The sequence below is a fragment of the Danio rerio genome, chromosome 8 (genome assembly GCF_052040795.2).
Source record: "Danio rerio strain M-AB ecotype USA chromosome 8, GRCz13ab, whole genome shotgun sequence".
In the NCBI taxonomy this organism is placed as follows: Eukaryota; Metazoa; Chordata; class Actinopteri; order Cypriniformes; family Danionidae; genus Danio; species Danio rerio.
The window spans coordinates 58,335,791-58,355,000 of NC_141028.1; the positions used below are offsets into that span (position 1 = coordinate 58,335,791).

A 19,210-nucleotide genomic window follows, 5' to 3' on the forward strand; every position below is an offset into this window, starting at 1 on the left:
AATGGTTGAAAAAAGTTACAGAAATCCTTGTACAAATCAACGTTGACATTTTTTTTATCATGGTCTGTATGTTGAATTAACGTCATGGCTTCACCCAATATTCAACATGTTTGGTTACCATGGTATCGGAAGACTCGGCGCACGCGGCCACGCGCAGCGCTTCACTTCACTTAATTACGAACACCTGACCTGCAGTGCAGCAGAATTCAGAGGTAAGCGTGTTTTTAGATGCTTTAAAGTTTTATTTACCCCCCGATTTTGTTTTACACACATCTTAAATGTGACTTGGTGTAGTGTTTCGAATTTTAAAGCATTTAAAACTTTCCAGTTTGTTTTTGTTTGCGCTCCGGTGACGCAGCTAACCTCGAGGTAATGTCACATGTTTAACGTTAGTCTAAATGAGCGTTTTTATGGCAAATTCAAAGCGATAAACTCCAAACGCAGTTTAAAGTTACTGAGCAACGTTATAAAACAATATCCATTTTATACGCTGTATTATTAGTGTTATTATTACAAAGTGAACTGCTGTCGTTTCACTGTTGTTGTTGTTTTTGCTTTTAGACATGTAACTTACTCCAGAGACGCACTAACTTGCACAGCATTGAATGGAAAAGGCTTTGCCCATGTAAGTTTACTTTACCTTTAACTAAGCTATCTGTTAAATCTTCTTAGTGCTTTGGTTAACCAAAAGCATGGTGATATTCTCTTTCTAATATGTTTGTTTATTGATTGTTAGGCTATGTTGTGATATTATATTGTTATATTGATATTATTATTGTGAAATCATGTTGTGATGTTATACTATGTGACAGTATTGGGGAACAAATATGTATTTAGTGAGAAATTAATGCTTAAATTACACTTTGTATAGTAGCAGATAAAAGGTGTAATGGGTTTTAACTTTCTGAGTTTTCTGGAAGGTCCAGTTGAGGGGCATCAAGAACACGCAGATAGCCTACCTGGACAGACTGCAGTTCTGCTACTCCATGCCAAGGCTTTTGTATGGATGTCTGACTACTACTGTGTTCTCTAAAGGTATTACTGGAGCAAAACAACAGCACCTGTTACAGTGAAATTTGTATTCAAAAAAATAGTGATACATGTGTAGCAGGTCCAGTACATGTGATGTCATTGAGAAGTTGTTTTTATTAAATGTCATTAAAACAAATAAATAAACATGCTATTTAAATAAATCTAAATATTAAAAACTTGAGGATTAAGATGACAAATGAAATGCATCATCTGTCTTGCGAAAAGGGTCTACTTAAGAATTCTGGTGTTTTCCAACTGAAAGGGATAGTTCACCCAAGAATGAAAATTTACTCACATTTTACTCCCCAAATGGTTTAAAACCCTTATGAGTTTATTTTGTTGAACACAAAAGAGGCTATTCTGAAAAAAAAAAAAAAACTAAAAACCTGTAAACATTGACCTCCATAGTAGAAAAAAATACTATAGAAGTCAATGGTTAAATAGATTTGCAGCTTTCTTCAAAATATCTTCGTTTGTGTTCAATGTGGTCAGTAAATGACGACAGAATACAAATTTTGAACTATCCCTTTAATTCTCTGTCCTACATGCAGACTTTTGCAGAAGTGCTACTCCTTCTAGAGTTTTTCTCAACCATGTCTAAAAAGCTTTAAACAGCTTTTACAGTACATGTAATGGTTTACAACAACTTGTAATTATTAGATGTGTTGAATGTTTCATGATTCTTTACTGCAGCCTTGGTTAAAAAAAAAAAAAAGCAATTTTTTCGAGAATCTGAAATTTGAATTCTGGAAATGCTGGCACCAGTAGTGGCGAAGGGCTTCCTGACGACATCACACCTAATTCTTCACTTCTCTTAGTTAGGAATATTCAGATGGATGAGTCAAAATTATTGAGTGTGGCGATTATTATAGGACAAATTTGGATTCAATAAAAAATAAATATTTGAATTTCACTTTGTATAATAGCTGATACCAACTTAGTTGTAACCTCATATTTCATTTATTGCAGGTTTTTGGAAGCTCCATTTGAGGGCATCAAGGACATACTGATGGCCTGAACCAGTGTCAGCCTAGACAGACAGACATCTATTGCAGTTCTGCTACACAAGACCAAACTCTCTGCTTTTGTATGGATGTCTGACTAGTACGGTGTTCTCTAAAGGTATAACTGGAGCAAAACAATAGCATCCGTTACAGTGAAATTTGTGTTCATAAAAGATAGTGATATATGTGTAACAGGTCCAGAACATTTGTCATAAAGGTTAAATCACAGTAAGTACTGTAAAAATAACTTGTTTGCCACAACAGGTCATGGTGTGTGCTTACTGCTCGTAGTAAACACACATGCTGATCTGATGCGGGAGAGATATACGCAAACACATTTGTATTTACTGTTTTGTTTTGCCTCACTAAAGTGTTGTTGGAGCTTGGTATGTTCACAGTTGAAATCACTGAAGTCACATGGAACGTTTTGACAATGTGTTTTGTGCCTTATCTTGACAATGACCATCTTGGGACCATTGCTGTCTGTAGAGGATGAGGAGCATTTAATCAAAAATATTTTAGTTTGTGTTCTGAAGATTAACAGGTCTCTGGGATGACACAAGTAATTAATAACAGAACCTATATGAACACTTAATATGACATGTAATAGTGAAATAGTGGTCCTACATTCACAAATGTGAGCCATTATTATAAGACCCATGTGAACATGCAATTTTTATGATACTACTAATAATAATGGAATAACAAATTGCTTTTACTGTTGTGTTTGTGAGAGAGAATATTCTACACATTTTCTTGATGATTTACTGAAATATTTGTCTACATGTTCCACTGTCACAGGTGCTCAGTTTTGCTGCAGTAATGCTAAACACAATAGATGTACTTTATGCAAAAAAAAAAAAAAACTACTAAATATTTAGCATGTAGACCTGCAAAGTGAAGGAGTAATGTCAGGATTAGATTATAGCATGAGTTTTCACTATTGTGAAAGTAAAGCCATTCATTCACAATGAATTGGAATAGCAAACCTCATTATTGATTTTGTAGGAAACTCACCTGGTGTTTGAGAAATAAATATGTATTTAAGTGCTAGACTGATATAGATGTTTTAGTGTTTTACACTTGATTCTTTGTCCTCAGTGCCATCTTTTACCTCGTGTTTCTCTCAACCTATAAAACCTCAAACAGATGTAATGTATTTCACTTGTGATTCTTAGTTGTGAGTGATGTTTTTTATTTTATTTTTTTACTGCAGTCACTTTAAAAATGGGTATTTTGTAAACTTTGTAAACAGAATTGAAGCGTAGTTTAGTTACTTAGTTTAATTTAGTTAGTATCTGTCTTTCTGAAGACAGTAACACTTTACAATAAGGTTGTATTAGTAAGTGTTAATGTATTTACTAACATGAACAAAGAGCAATGAAGCATCTTTCATATAAAGAAAGTACAGTTCATGTCAGCTCAGTGCATTATGTTAACAAGCACACATTTTGATTTTAATAGCATCGGGACATATTTCAATTAATTAAATGATTAATAAATGCTGTACAAGTATTTGTTCTTTGTTCATGTTAGTAAACATTAACTTTAATTCATGAAACCTAATTAAAAAGTGACTATTTAATTGTATGCCTTTTTTCTGTATTTGAGTGTACAGCATGTATAGTAACCTGCATGGTTTTAATGAACTATGTATGCTGTAAATGTTGCTGTATATTTAGAATAATTGAAATAATGAGGTGTGTATTAAATAAATTGATACACAGACTAAGTTGTGTATTTGTGTCGTGTATTTTTTATTAGTAAAAATTTGTTTGCTATATTTATGGACTTTGCGTTGTATGTAGTTTCTATTTAACTTACGTTGAAATGTATGACGGTGAAACAACGTTACGGTATCAACGTTGATCCAATTTGCAAAATCGAAAGGTAATTCAACCTTCATTCAACGTCTACAAAACGACCACAATTCACCCATGAAGAAGGTAAGAGTGAAACAACGTTGTGATTTCAACGGTGAATCACCGGTGGTGGTCCGACGGTGAAACAACGTCACTATATAAACGTTGATCCAATTTGCAAAATCGAAAGGTAATTCAACGTTGATCCAACCATAGACCTGACGTTGATTCAACGTTGAATCCCCGTTGAAATGCCGGCTGGGTAGGAACTTTACTCTGGCGCAATAATCAAGGAACTACCATGGCTGCAGCAGGCACAATGATAATACACAGCGCCTGAAAACAGTCAAAGATGAATAAATAATGACAGAATTCAACATTTTTTTGTGAAATATCCAAGTTAAGTTAGGAGTGAAGGCGGATCGACCGTGTTGCTATGAATGATATTAATAATAATTACATTTATATAAAGCTTTTCTGGGCACTCAAAACACTTTACACAGTGGGGGGAATCTCCTCATCCACCACCAGTGTGCAGCATCCACCTGGATGATGCGACGGCAGCCATTTTGCACCAGACCGCACACCACACACCAGCTGATTGGTGGAGAGGAGACAGAGTGATGAAGCCAATTATGATATGGGGAGGGTTAGGAGAGCATGATGGACTGAGGTCCCATCACTATACTGGGGCATTAGGACCCACACAGACCACAGGTTGAATGCCCCCTGCTGGCCCCACTAACACCACTTCCAGCAGCAACCTAGCTTTCCCATGTGGTCTCCCATCCAGGTACTGACCGGGCACAGCCCTGCTTAGCTTCAGTGGGCGACCATGTGAGAGTTGCAGAGAGCTAGCTGCCGGCAATGATGTCTTCATGATTACTAACTATGCAGACAGTGATTGGATGACAGGGGATTGGCTGTCAGAGATTTATTCATAGAAAGATTATACAGCACAATCATTTGTTGGCCATTTAAATCAAGTTTAGGTGTCCTCTTCACTACTCCTAACATTTCACAGATTTAGCAGCTAGTGCTAAAGCGCTTTGTGAAATAATTTTAAAGCAAAAGTTTTAGAGTCCTAAATATAACTCTGACATGGCCATTATTTTAATGATTTTATCCAAAAACTTTAAGTTAGTTTTAGACTTTTAAGCTAGAGTTTTACCATGTTTGAATGCATTCAGCCAATCTTCAGGTCTGGCAGGAGCACTTTTAGCTTAGCTTAGCATAGATCATTGAATTGGATTAGACCATTAACATCTCGCTCAAAAATGACCAAAGACTTTCGATAATTTTCTTTGTTATAGCTTGACTCTTCTGTGGTTATACTGTGTACTAAGACAGACAGAAAATGAAAAGTTGCTATTTTCTATACCGATATGGCTAGGAACTATAGTCTGGCGTAATAATTGTTGCCATACTATGGCTGCAGCAGGCACAATGATATTACACAACCCCTAAAAATAATCAGATCCAATGATATATGCTAAGCTAATCTAAGCTGAAGTGCTTCAGCCAGAACTGGAGATCAGCTGAATGGATTCGAAAATGGTAAGCAGCTCTAAAATGAGTTTTTTTTTAAGTGTGGTGTTCCTTTAAGGTGTTTTTTGATTATGGACCCTGATCTGTTCTCTGATGCTGCTCACGTTTGGTTTCAGCGGTGGTGTCAGCGTGCCCTTCTGAAGTCCTTCCCAATCGAAGCCTTCAAACCACCTGAGAAACACAACACAAGTTAATCAGTCCCCGAAAATATGCCGGCACTTAAAAACAGAGCCATGTCCTCTCCTCTCCTTTGCTCTTTTCTTTTCCGCTCCCATCTAATCTCCCAAATCCGTCCCCTCCCCAGCAATCCCTTTCTCCTCCTTCTGAACAAATCTATTAACTGAGGAGCGGGTCTTACATGTGTCTGCAGACGTCCTTGACCCCGTTCCTCTGGCCCAGTCTCTCTGTGGGCTTCAGCCTGGAAACAGGAGGACAGATGAGAACAGATGGAGATGTACAAACCCCAGTGAAAAAGTAGAGCACCGATACTATCTATCTATCTATCTATCTATCTATCTATCTATCTATCTATCTATCTATCTATCTATCTATCTATCTATCTATCTATCTATCTATCTATCTATCTATCTATCTATCTATCTATCTATCTATCTATCTGTCTGTCTGTCTGTCTGTCTGTCTGTCTGTCTGTCTGTCTGTCTGTTTGTCTTTCTGTCTTTCTACCTACCTGTCTGTCTGTCTGTCTGTCTGTCTGTCTGTCTGTCTGTCTGTCTGTCCGTCCATCTGTCTACCTACCTGTCTGTCTGTCTGTCTGTCTGTCCATCTGTCTGTCTGTCTGTCTATCCGTCCGTCTGTCTATCTTCCTACCTGTCTGTCTTTCTGTCTGTCTATCTGTCTGTCTGTTTATCTACCTGTCTGTCTATCTGTCTGTCTTTCCGTCCGTCTACCTACCTACCTGTCTGTCTGTCAGTCCGTCCGTCCATCCTTCTCCTACCTACCTATCTACCTACCTACCTACCTGTCTGTCTGTCCATCCGTCTACCTACCTACCTACCTGTCTGTCTGTCTGTCTGTCCATCTGTCTGTCTGTCCGTCCGTCCGTCCGTCTGTCCGTTTGTCTATCTTCCTACCTGTCTGTCTGTTTATCTACCTGTCTGTCTATCTGTCTGTCTGTCCATCTGTCTACCTACCTACCTGTCTGTCTGTCTGTCTGTCTGTCCATCCGTCTACCTACCTACCTGTCTGTCCGTCCGTTCGTCTGTCTATCTACCTACCTGTCTGTCTGTCTGTCTGTCTATCTACCTGTCACTTAAAAATAGAGCCATGTCCTCTCCTCTCCTTTGCTCTTTTCTTTTACGCTCCCATCTATCTATCTATCTATCTATCTATCTATCTATCTATCTATCTATCTATCTATCTATCTATCTATCTATCTATCTATCTATCTATCTATCTATCTATCTATCTATCTGTCTGTCTGTCTGTCTGTCTGTCTGTCTGTCTGTCTGTCTGTCTGTTTGTCTTTCTGTCTTTCTACCTACCTGTCTGTCTGTCTGTCTGTCTGTCTGTCTGTCCGTCCATCTGTCTACCTACCTGTCTGTCTGTCTGTCCATCCGTCCATCCATCTGTCTGTCTGTCCGTCCGTCCGTCCGTCTGTCCGTCCGTCCGTTTGTCTATCTTCCTACCTGTCTGTCTGTCTGTCTGTTTATCTACCTGTCTGTCTATCTGTCTGTCTGTCCGTCTGTCTACCTACCTACCTGTCTGTCTGTCTGTCTACTGTCTGTCTGTCCATCCGTCTACCTACCTACCTGTCTGTCTGTCTGTCCGTCCGTTCGTCTGTCTATCTACCTACCTGTCTGTCTGTCTGTCTATCTACCTGTCTGTCTAGCTGTCTGTCTGTTCGTCCATCTACCTACCTACCTGTCTGTCTGTCCGTCTGTCTGTCCGTCTACCTACCTACCTACCTACCTGTCTGTCTTTCTGTCTGTCTGTCTGTCCATCCGTCTACCTACCTACCTGTCTGTCTGTCCGTTTGTCCATCTGTCCATTCATCTACCTACCTACCTACCTGTCTGTCTGTCTGTCTGTCTCTCCGTCCGTCCATCTACCTACCTACCTGTCTGTCTGTCTGTCTGTCTGTCTGTCTGTCTGTCCGTCCATCCGTCCATCTGTCTGTCTACCTACCCACCTACTTGTCTGTCTGTCTGTCCGTCTAGCTACCTACATATCTGTCTGTTGTCTGTTTGTCTGTCTATCTACTGAATTTCTGTCTTTCTTTCTGTTTGCATGTTTACTTCTCTTACTCCTTTTGGTGCCATCGCAGAAAGGCTATACGTCACTTTCCAAAACTTTTTTCATTCAATGTTCCTTGCTGGTGGAATGATCTACCTATTCCCACCCAGGCTGTGGATACACTGGTATCCTTCAAACGCCAACTAAACACCCATCTCTTCAGAGAACACCTGAGCCCCAGCGAATATTACCAAAACTACCTATAGATGTGCATTCTCTCTCTCTCTATCTCTCCTTCTTTCTCTTTCTTAAAAAAAGACTCCTTCTCTAGCACTGAATTTCTCCGAGCACAAACAAATTACTTTGAATAACTAGCATTGTGTGCATTGTCTCTTCTTGTTAAATCGATCAATGCCTTCTCAGTTCGCTTAGGACAAAAGTATCTGCTAAATGACTGAATGTAAATGTTTTCTTTTGGAGAGAGGATTGCAGATCTTTCATTTGGTCTACCTACAGGAATGAGAGAGTGCGAGGAAACAGTCTGTTTGTACCTGCAGAGGCTCTTGATGAGATGTGCTGCGGTCCTGCTGATGGTTTTGGGAAACTCCAGCTCATCTGTTCCCTTTAGAGTTCCTCTATAAACCTTCATGTGCTCTGAGTCAGAGAACAGAGGGCTGGAAAGATCGAAACAGAGAAGGTGAAGGTAGTGTTCTGCTCAAACATTCAAAAACATATTCAGAAAAGAGCAAAAAAAAGCCTTAAAGGGGACCTATTATGCAAAAATCGTTTTTATGAAGGGTGTAAACACAGTTGTGTGGTAAGAGTATGTGAATATATCCAGCTTCTAATGGTAAAAATGTATTCATTTTATTTTGTATAATCACACATGATAAGAACAGTCTGCAGAAACACTTTAATTGACATTCTTCCTTTGTACGTGTCATCAGAAGGGGAAAGCCCCGCCCACTAGTGACCATCTCTCCCTCATTAGCATAGGACATCAGTCTTGTTTTTGAATCTGCCACTATGCTGACACATAGGCACTTTAACTCCGCCCTCTTCTGAAAAGAGTACAATCTTATTTGAATTTAAAGTGACAGTAACAAAAAGGCCACAATTTGGATCAAAGCCTAAAAGGGTCAGTTTCAGAGAGTTTTAAAACATTATCAGTGCGGTGTTTTGAGCTGAAACTTTACATATACACTCTAGGGACTTCAAAGACGTTCATTCGTACATTTTCTTTTCGGCTTAGTCCCTTTAATTATCTGGGGTTGACACAGCGGAATGAACCGCCAACTTATCCAGCATATGTTTTACGCAGCGGATGCCCTTCCAGCCGCAACCCATCACTAGGAAAGACATCAGAGACATAATTTTCACAATCATTTTATATAATGAATAGATTTATTTAGTCATATTTCAAACTTAAATGAAATTTGAAATTTCTTCAAACAGATATTTTTACTTAAGTCAATATATGAATTCAGGCCTCAATTAAATGGGACGGATTTTTGAGATCAAGTGCTTTTTGAGTTCAAAATGTGTTTACTGTTATTCATTCATTTTCTTGTCGGCTTAGTCCCTTTATTAATCCGGGGTCGCCACAGCGGAATGAACCACCAACTTATCCAGCAAGTTTTTACGCAGCAGATGCCCTTCCAGCCGCAACCCATCTCTGGGAAACATCCACACACACATTCATACAAACACTCATACACTACGGACAATTTAGCCTACCCAATTCACCTGTACCGCATGTCTTTGGACTGTGGGGGAAACCGGAGCACCCAGAGGAAACCCACACGAAGGCAGGGAGAACATGCAAACTCCACACAGAAACGTCAACTGAGCCGAGGCTCGAACCAGCAACCCAGCGACCTTCTTGCTGTGAGGCAACAGCACTACCTACTGCGCCACTGCCTCGCCCAAGTGTTTACTGTTAAATCCTTCGAAATTTGCGTATGCATGCTGAAGGATGGGTCAGTAATTACACTCTGCGCTCACTGACAGCATGTCTTTTGAATTACTGTGTAAATGATTTCAGCCGAGACTAAAGATACAAAAACACCCTGATGTGTCGGCTTAGAGTCTCTAGGACACCAATGAAGGACACCAAACCAAAAAAATGTCACCTTGAGGAAAAAAATAAAACAGCTCTTAGAAATACTGTCCAAACATTTGATTCTTTCTGGTAAATCGAGAAAATGTAGCTTTAGTACACAGCTGTAGTATAGCTGCTGCATTTATGGACTGACTTACTGCCAATGAATGCACTGACCTGCTGCTTGGAGAATTTATGATATAAGACACTGAATAAATCCTATGTTGGTCTAGATATGTACTAATGGGCAGGGCCAGACGAAATCTGTGGACGTTTTTTGCTATTTGTGCGGAGAATTTTGGTATAAATCAGCGGATTTCTGCGTAATTATTTTGGGAGTATCCAGCGGAGTATCATAACTTACACTTTTATAAAAAGTAATAAATTACTGAATAAAAACTGAATAAGTTCCGATTTACACATTTACTCAAGTAAATAAACAGAATTTATAAAAGGCTAAAAAACTGAAGAACTCTGCAGAATTCTGTGGAAAATCTGCGGAATTCTGCGCGCGCAGGTTCCTTGCGGGCCTACTAATAGGGGACGATTTCAGAGGAAAATCTTTGAACAAGTTGCAAATGCTTTGGTACAATTCTCTGCTGTTTCCTATATTATCAACTGCTTATGTCATGTTGACGGCTATTTATTCTTTACATATGCCAATGAAAACAAAGGCCTTCTGAAAATGAAGCCCTATATACGTTTCTAGAGATCGCAAATTATGTAGCCAGAGCCATGTATGGCTGCATTTTGTCTTTAAAACAAACAATACGAGCGGTATGACTTCCTTTTGTCGCTTACCAGCTGACCACTTACCTCAATGTGGACAGCTTTTCCGTTGTTACCAGTTTGTTCAGTAGCTGACTCGGAGCTATGTTTTTTTTTTTTGCAGTTTTTGTTTTCGCGAATCCAGGTCGCTGTCTACGCTTTTTGAGATTTCAAATTTCTCTTGTGAATGCCATTCGCGCCTGATCTTCTCGCGTAAATCCACCAGAGGCCGCTGTCGAGTGACTGACCGATCGACTGACCCATCCTCCTCCTTCCCTAAACCCAACCAATAGTGTTTTCTATAGCACCAATTGACCTGTCTAGCTATTTCCTAAACCCAAGCGACAGTATTTTCAAAAACAATCCGGAAAAAAGAAAGCCTCCTGATTTTTACCACGTTTTCAGATTTTACCTGTTATTTACTTGTTTATTTAATTTTTTGGCTTCTGTTTTTGTCTTGCCTGCTTTCTGGAACCATTTTTAGTCAGACTCGAACGCCGTCATTATGGTCAACTCCTCTCTGTCTCAACTCCGCTGACGAAAACGGTGAGCTAACTGGGCAAACTGGTAACAGCGGGAAACCCGTCCACACTAAGGTAATCAGTCAGCTGGTGAGCATGAAAAGTAACAGCATTATACCTCCACGTAGCGTTCATTTTAAAGACGTTTAAAGTTCGTTTTACATAATTTGTGATCTCCAGAAATCTATATAGGGCTTCGTTTCTTAGAATGATGCTAAAATCCCTCACCTGCCATTGAGCAGTTCATACAGCAGCATCCCTAAAGCCCAGAGATCCGCAGACAGACTGTGGCCTTGATGCAGAATGACCTCCGGAGGCTGAAAACCCACAGAGCCACAGAAAGACCAGGCCCTGCGCAAAGAGTCCAGCTTCTTAGCACAACCAAACCCTGTCTGATGGAGAAAAACAAGCACAACCGAAGCTGAAGAGTTTACCAAACAGCGGATGCTTTCAACTTATTTACAAGTACGTAGTTAGGACCATCAGCTGTTTGGTATTCATTCATTTATTTTCCTTCAGCTTAGTCTATCGCCACAGCGGAATGAACCGCCAACTATTCCAGCATGTTTTATGCAGTGGATACCCTTCCAGCTGCAACCCAGTACTGGGAAACACTCATACGCTTTCACATTCATACACTACGGCCAATTTAGTTTATTCAATTCAACTATAGTGCATGTCTTTGGACTGTGGGGAAAACCCGGAGGAAACCCACGCCAACACGGTGAGAACATGCAAACTCCACACAGAAATGCCAACTGGCCCAGGGACTTGAACCTGCAACCTTATTGCTTTGTCAGCTTTCTTTGGCTTTAACTGAAGAAGTCATTTTCATTTTGTGCGACTGTCCCTTTAAAATTGCCCAGTCATCACATTTAAGTGGCTATAGTGTAATTCCTGTATATATTCAGCACCAGTTTGGCATATCCGCGCTGGTCCAGAAGCACATTCTCAGGTTTCAGGTCTCTGTGAACGATGCCTTTGTGGTGAAGTGCAATAAGAGCTTCCAGCACACATGCAGCGTAAAAGCGAACCGCATCTTCTTCCAGTGACCCCCTGAAACATTCAATCACATGTTAATCAGTCATTTTAGATTCATTCATAACATGATACATTCACTATAGAACGCCACTGTACAAAATATCTGTTAATGAACAGTTTACGTATTTTGTGTTTTGCGTTTATTTACGGTTGTGAATTGCATTGTAGGATGCTGATCTCTGCTCTGTCGACTTTTGATGTTGAAAATTCAACTCTGCAGTTTGGCAAAGTGGCTTTAAAGGGTCATGAAACCCCCCGTTTCAGCAGGGTGTTTTCACACCTCTAGTTTGGAAAAAGTCAGGCAAGTGGGTGTGTCTAGTTCTGTTTGGGTGGGCGTGTCGGGGAGGGAAAATGAGAAGGGTTTGAATAAAAATGGGAGTTGCCATTTGGGCACGCGCTGAGGGCCGAGGAAAAACAAACACACACACACAGATGCAGGGGAGAAACACAGTGTGTTTAATGACGGTACAAGAGAAAAAAACTCTGCATTTCTCTGTAATTCAGATGCACTCGGTAGGTCAGATAGCCTTGTTCAGTGGCGCAAAAAGGGGGTATGCAGTATATGCGGCGCATAGGGGCGCCACACATGGGGGGCGCCATTGTGCCAAAACTATTTTTGAAATTATCCATATTAAAAGTTTTAAATAATATATATATATATATATATATATATATATATATATATATATATATATATATATATATATATATATATATTTGTTAAAAATGTTTATTTAGCATTTTATACGCGTATAATATTGTATTTTATTAAATTAAAAAAATCATTCCACCCAACACCCCCCCACCCCCATTTTTCATACCATATACATGTTTTTATGAATTTATTATGTATCATATTGATTCATCAGGCCTTTTGGTAACTTCTTATCTCAAAACTATTTTAATTTTAGCTACAAACAAAGTTATAACATTTCAATTAAACAGAACATTTGTTTGTTTCTGTTTCTGTTTTTTTTTTTTTTTTTTACACTAAACATTTGACAGTCTTTTTTAATTAACTTTTAGCAGATTCAGTCAATTGTTCTTGCAAAGACAGACCTTACACTTCTCAGTATGCATGTGAGAAGTAATTGCAATGTTCTTTTGCCCTTTAGGACTCCCATGTCTATCATTTTGTTTTGACAAATGTAGTACAAAAAGTCCAAAAGTAAGGCTAGTCAAGGTGCTATAATCATTTAGTGAGGGAAAATTAAATTGAGAAGAAATTTGTGCTGGTATGAGATGCATTTCTTTGCGACCTAACATGCTTAATGTAATTATACCTTTTACTACTTCATACTATTTCAGTTGTGTTCAGAAATGCGAAACTGTATTTTTTGAAGCATATTGATATCTTTATGAAAAAATATCTTTAATTTATTGATGGAAATATTTTCCACATTTTATCACTTGCCTGTTATAAAATATAGTTGGATTGAAGGGGGGCGCGTAAAAGTTGAAGCCGCATACCCAGTAGTAAATGTGCAGTTGCGCCCCTGGCCTTGTTTGTGACAATCCTGTCACAAAATGCAGCGAACATTAAACGCAACGGTCAGAAATAGTGTGCTTTCGGTGTTTACGTGTTTATACACAGAGAGCAGCATTTACAGCAGATCTTTCAGTCCATAATATTGTAGTGATGTCAACGTAAACTAAGTAACTTAGAAATCATTTTGACTTAGGTCTGTCTTTAAACACTGAATGAGTACTGTTGACCATACGAACTATAACTTTGCCATCTGGTTGAACAAAGAAAGGGCACTGACAGCACACACTTACCAAATCTGTAGAGACAGGACAATCAACGTCTTTTTTAAAGTCCATTAAAGTCCATTTCCAGATGAGAAAAGCTCTCGAGTAAAAAATGTTCCAAACAAACGTATTTCTGCCGCACGTTGCGTGCACGGATTTACACGTGAGTCCCGCAGCACTCTCATAGAGAGAAAATGAAAACAAAACCTTTACTGCAGCACATTATAAAAGCAACACTGACGACCCGTGTCTCCAAACAGTTCTAATTCTTTTCCCACTTCTTTTGGCACGTGTGTCGTCTCTCTGCCGTCTGAACACTGTTTCAGGTACAGTCTTCGAAGCTAGCATGCATATTAATGAAGTTGCAGCGCATACATAATGGAGAGCGTGCTGATTGGTTTGAACCAAGCTATACTCATGAATGAATGCAACACACTCACAGACGTAATACGGTACTCCCAGGTACAGACGTCCAGTCTACATGCTGGAATACACGCTAAGATCTCATGGCCGTGACGCAGCTTCAAAAAATTGTTTCAAACCGGAAGTACGAATTTGCTTGAAATAACGCAAAAACAACCAATTTTAACCTTTTAGTGAGATAAATGTGTCCTTATAGTATTTTTAGCAGTGTGGGACTGTCAACAGCTCAAAACATGTGTTTTGGTGTTTCGTGACCCTTTAATTTATTAACTATTATAAATGTCAATAAGAGTCACTTTTTCCAACTTGTTAAGATTAAAAGTTGTCAGAAAAAAGATCAAGGTCCTATTATGTGATTCTAAAGCAGAAATGAATGGAGGAAATAATGAAATGAAACATGAATCACAAAATACAGAAAACTGCTAATTTACAACTACAATTGCGCCACAGTGGAATGAACCACCAACTATTTTGGCATATGTTTTATGCCAGGGGTCACCAACCCTGTTCCTGGAGAGCTACCTTCCAGCACATTTCAGTTGCAACCCTGACCAAACACACCTGTTTGTAATTATCAAGTGCTGCTTTAGGTACTATTAATTGGTTCAGGTGTGTTTGATCAGGGTTGGGACTGAATTCTGCAGGAAGGCAGCTCTCCAGGAACAGGGTTGGTGACCCCTGTTTTACGCATTGGATGCCCTTCCAGCCACAACCCAGTACTGGAAAACCAATTCACCTATAGCACATGTTTTTGGACAGTTGGGGATACTGGAGCATCCAGAGGAAAACCACACCAACACGGGGGGAACATGCAAACTCCACACAGAAATGTCAACTGGCCCAGCCAAGACTCGAATCAGTGATCTTCTTGCTTATGGTGACAGTGCTAATCACTGAGCCATCATGCCACCTTTGGTGCTATTCAACAAGCTTTTTATTTCAATACTTTTGGCATTGATTTCGTTCCATAAAAGACACAGGTTCGGGAGAATGGATATATTTTGATCATGTACCTCTCTCTCAGTAAAATCCACAGATCTCCACCTTCACAAGCCTCCATCAGCAGATACAGACAATGAGCATCTTTAAAGGTACAATGCAACCTGAGAGAGAGAGAGAAAAAAAAAAGAGTAAATAATTCGAAATTTCATCACAAGATTTCAGGCTTATAAGCCTAACAGGCTCATATGCGGTAGAAATAATGTACATGTATAATCTGAATGTTGGGTAACACTTTATAATAACTACACACTATAAATCATTTAATAAGCATTAGCAAATAGTGAATTCATTATCTGTTAAGCTTTAACTCTACATTACTAAGCGTTAGTAAAATTGATATAAACATTTAAAGCTTGCAGATAGTCACTTCCGCCTAAATGGATCAGCGGTTCATTCACATCATCTTATACTTCAGCTTCTCATCAATTCTCTGACCAATCAAATGCTCTCTAGTGTCTGACATGCCCCGCCCCCTTTAGGACACTTGTCGTTTCATGTGTTTGAGCTTAACCACTCTCACTTGCAGAGCTATGATAAAACAAAAAGCTAGTCGCTGTTTTGCAAAGGGGGAGGAGCTACACAATGTCCCACCCTCTCTTCGCGTTTCGGTTGAGATTATGTCAAACATCGAATACAAAATGTGCATTTCAAACATTTAATAAAACACCGTGGACCCTATAGTGTAAGTTCTGACCTTACTATGAACGGACATTGCAGATCCATCAGGATGTGTTTCTCTGCGATCACCCTCTCTCTTTGGCCTGGGCTCTGTATGGCCTGCTTTCTTATGCTCTTTAATGCAAACTTAGAGCTTGAGTCACTCTTTAAATGGACCTTTGACAAAAAAAAAAAAACATGGTGATAACAATTTTAAAGGGCACCTATGATGAAAATCATCTTTTGTAAGCTGTTTGGACAGAACTGTGTGTAGGTATAGTGTGTCCAAGGTCATATTGGAGTGATAGAAACTAGAGATCTGCACGGGACTAAATTTTGAATCCCGCTCCCGCCCGCACCCGCTTACATTCAGAATTTGTTGTCCCGCAGCCGTACCCGCCCCGTTTTCTACCCACCGTGCCCGATCCCGCTAAAGAGCGGGGGGAGAACAAAACCGAAAACCACCCAGCTATACAGAGTCCAGACAGCCTATAACAAGCTGTCTGTATAAACACACACACACATAAGCACCAAGCACACACACACAGGCAAAGCTCTCTCTCTCTCTCTCTCTCATTCGCACGTGCGAGCACTAACACACACACACACACACACACATAAGCACCAAGCACACACACAGGCAAAGCTCTCTCTCTCTCATTCGCGCGCACACACACACACACACACACCTCTCAACACACACACATACACACACAGCAACAAACAAGCTAAACACAGCATCGATCTATTTCATTTACACACATACATAGGTGTGCTCGCTCGGGAGTCGGGAGCAATATTGCTAGACGGCCCGCTCCCTTCCCAAATTAAACCCGTTACCGAACACTCCCGCGCTTTATTCGGAAATTTATTGCAGACCTCTAATAGAAACACAATAAGTCTCTTTTTAAAATTTCCTGACATTAAAATAGGCTCCAAACCCCTCCCATTTAAAGGCCGACCGCAACGTGACGTAACAAATACATCAAATAATCATTGGGGAAGTTTTTACTGTAGTGTTTCTCACAAACTCTACAAGAGATCTGCTTCCTTCATGTCTGTCACTGTGCTGTTTATTTGACGGGGACACACTGACAGGCATGTGGGAACGGTGGGCGAGGAGAACCAGCATTAAAGGCACAGGCAACAAAAACATCTACACTATGTTCAAAGCAGTAAATTACAATATTCTGAAGGGTATAATTAATAATCTGATGTGTGTTTTGAGTTGAACTTTACAGACACATTCTGGAGACACAAAAAACTTAAATCTTGAAAAGAGGGTAAAACAGGTGTCCTTTAAGTTAAATGTAAACAAAAACTGCAATCATTTAATTCTAAAGTACTCTTATTATCCTGGGCTTTGTGTTTTCCTGTATAAATGTATGCAGCCCCCTCTGGTGGATTTTGTGAAAATTGCAAGAAAACAAAGTCCAGGGTACAAATTTGGCAGTTCTCAGAAATTTAGTCCAGGGCACATATTTTAAATGAAACATGCAGCAGCGCCGTAAAAATAAAAGCACGAGCTAGTTCTTGATACGTTTCGTTTAGGATACGAGCTAGTTTATGATACACTTTAAACTCACGAGCTGAGTGTGTCCATATTGTCCTTCGCCCAGATTACACAGCACCTGAAAACTGCTAAGAGACAATTCACCAAAGGCAATCCCATCTTCATCTGCCCTGTTTATGAAAAAAGAAATAAATCTTACATTTATTAACCATCACAACAGTAACATTTCATTTGTTTTCATATGTAAACAAATATCTGTAAATTGACAGGATTTTGTGTTGTCCTCTTAGGCGACGCGGTGGTGCAGTAGGTAGTGCTGTCGCCTCACAGCAAGATGGTCGCTGGTTCGAGCCTTAGCTGGGTCAGTTGGCATTTCTGTGTAGAGTTTGCATGTTCTCCCCGTGCTGGCATGGGTTTCCCCCACAAGTCCAAAGACATGTGGTACAGGTGAATTGGGTAGGCTAGAATTGTCCGTAGTGTATGTGTGTGAATGAGTTTGTGTGTTTCCCAGTGATGGGTTGCAGCTGGAAGTGCATCCGCTGCATAAAACATATGCTGGATAAGTTGGTGGTTCATTCCGCTGTGGCGACCCTGGATTAATAAAGGGACAAAGCTGAAAATAAAATGAACGAAAGAATGTTTTACTTTTATTTACGGTTGTAAATTGCATTATGGGAGCTTGATATCTGCTCTGTCCACTTTTGATGTTCAAATTTCAACTCAGCAGTTTAATAAAGTGACATTTTAATAGTATGAAATGACATAATGTTTAAGAAATCATATATAGAGAAAAATATGTTCATAAAATCACAGAAAATGTTACGAGGTTTTTGTAGCGTAATATACCAGTGGTTCCCGAAGTGGGGGTCGCAAGACAATGACAGAGGGTCCCTTGGTGATTTACAAAAGTCAAATGAATTTTTTTTAAACTATTAGAATTACCATATTTACTCTATAACCCACAGAAGATAAAAATGGTAGTTAATAGGTACAAAAAACAACAACAACATGCTAATAAAAAAGCTATCAGCCTCTAAATTATATATTTTTTCATAGAATTGGTGTTAAATTAACAACACAGCAATAGTGTCAGATGCAGCAGATTGATTTTATAGCACCAAGTTAAACTTTCTGACACCTTCATGGCAATTAAATACATTACAAAATAAAAAGTTGTTGAAAAAAAGATTAAGGTCTCATAATGCAATTCAAAAGCATCAATAAAGTAAATAAAAACATTCATTCATTCATTTTCTTTTATATATCAGGGGTTGCCACAGTGGAATGAACTGACAACTATTCCAGCATATGTTTTATGCAGCGGATGGCCTTCCAGCCACAAACCAGTACTGGGAAACACCCATACACTCTCATAGTTAATTAAGTTCATCTGATTCCCCTATAGCGCATGTGTTCGGACTGTGAGGGAAACCGGAGCACCTGGAAACCCACACCAACATGGGGAGAACATGCAAACTCCACACAGAAATGCCAACTGACCCAGCGGGGGCTTAAACTGGTGACTTTCTTGCTGTGAAGCAACAGTGCTAACCACTGAGCCACCGTGCCTCCCTTTAAAGGATCTCAAAATACGAAAAACTGACGATTTACGAATATTTTTTTGCAGAGTTCAATACATCGACAGGACTTACTTGGATCTGGTCTTGTTGCTAGGATTTTTTCTGCCGTTGTCCAAGCCTTCAGTTACTTTTCTGAAAACCCTGGATATAGACGGTGGAATATGGTCAAGGTCAGCTTTACAGCGTGGGTTTGAATTAGTTATGATTTGTATT

At 39.5% G+C, this 19,210-nt stretch overlaps 1 protein-coding gene and 1 long non-coding RNA gene across 2 annotated transcripts in view; one reads left to right on the forward strand and one right to left on the reverse strand.

Moving 5' to 3' along the window:
* The window catches only part of prkg1l (protein kinase cGMP-dependent 1, like), a 54,664-nt gene that overhangs the window by 2,866 nt on the left and 32,588 nt on the right, over positions 1 to 19,210 (reverse strand). The window contains exons 11-19 of the mRNA XM_087265448.2: positions 19,070 to 19,138; positions 17,491 to 17,587; positions 15,942 to 16,081; positions 15,259 to 15,348; positions 11,944 to 12,085; positions 11,258 to 11,421; positions 8,191 to 8,313; positions 5,805 to 5,864; positions 5,551 to 5,617 (exon numbers count right to left, since the gene is read on the reverse strand). Of these exons, the coding sequence (XP_087121574.1) occupies positions 5,551 to 5,617; positions 5,805 to 5,864; positions 8,191 to 8,313; positions 11,258 to 11,421; positions 11,944 to 12,085; positions 15,259 to 15,348; positions 15,942 to 16,081; positions 17,491 to 17,587; positions 19,070 to 19,138 (952 nt within the window). The remainder of the gene's footprint in view (positions 1 to 5,550; positions 5,618 to 5,804; positions 5,865 to 8,190; positions 8,314 to 11,257; positions 11,422 to 11,943; positions 12,086 to 15,258; positions 15,349 to 15,941; positions 16,082 to 17,490; positions 17,588 to 19,069; positions 19,139 to 19,210) is intronic.
* On the forward strand, positions 169 to 3,768 carry LOC137496393 (uncharacterized). The gene is made up of 4 exons (XR_015498478.1): positions 169 to 212; positions 562 to 625; positions 921 to 1,035; positions 2,002 to 3,768. It is a non-coding gene; the product is annotated as an uncharacterized LOC137496393 (long non-coding RNA).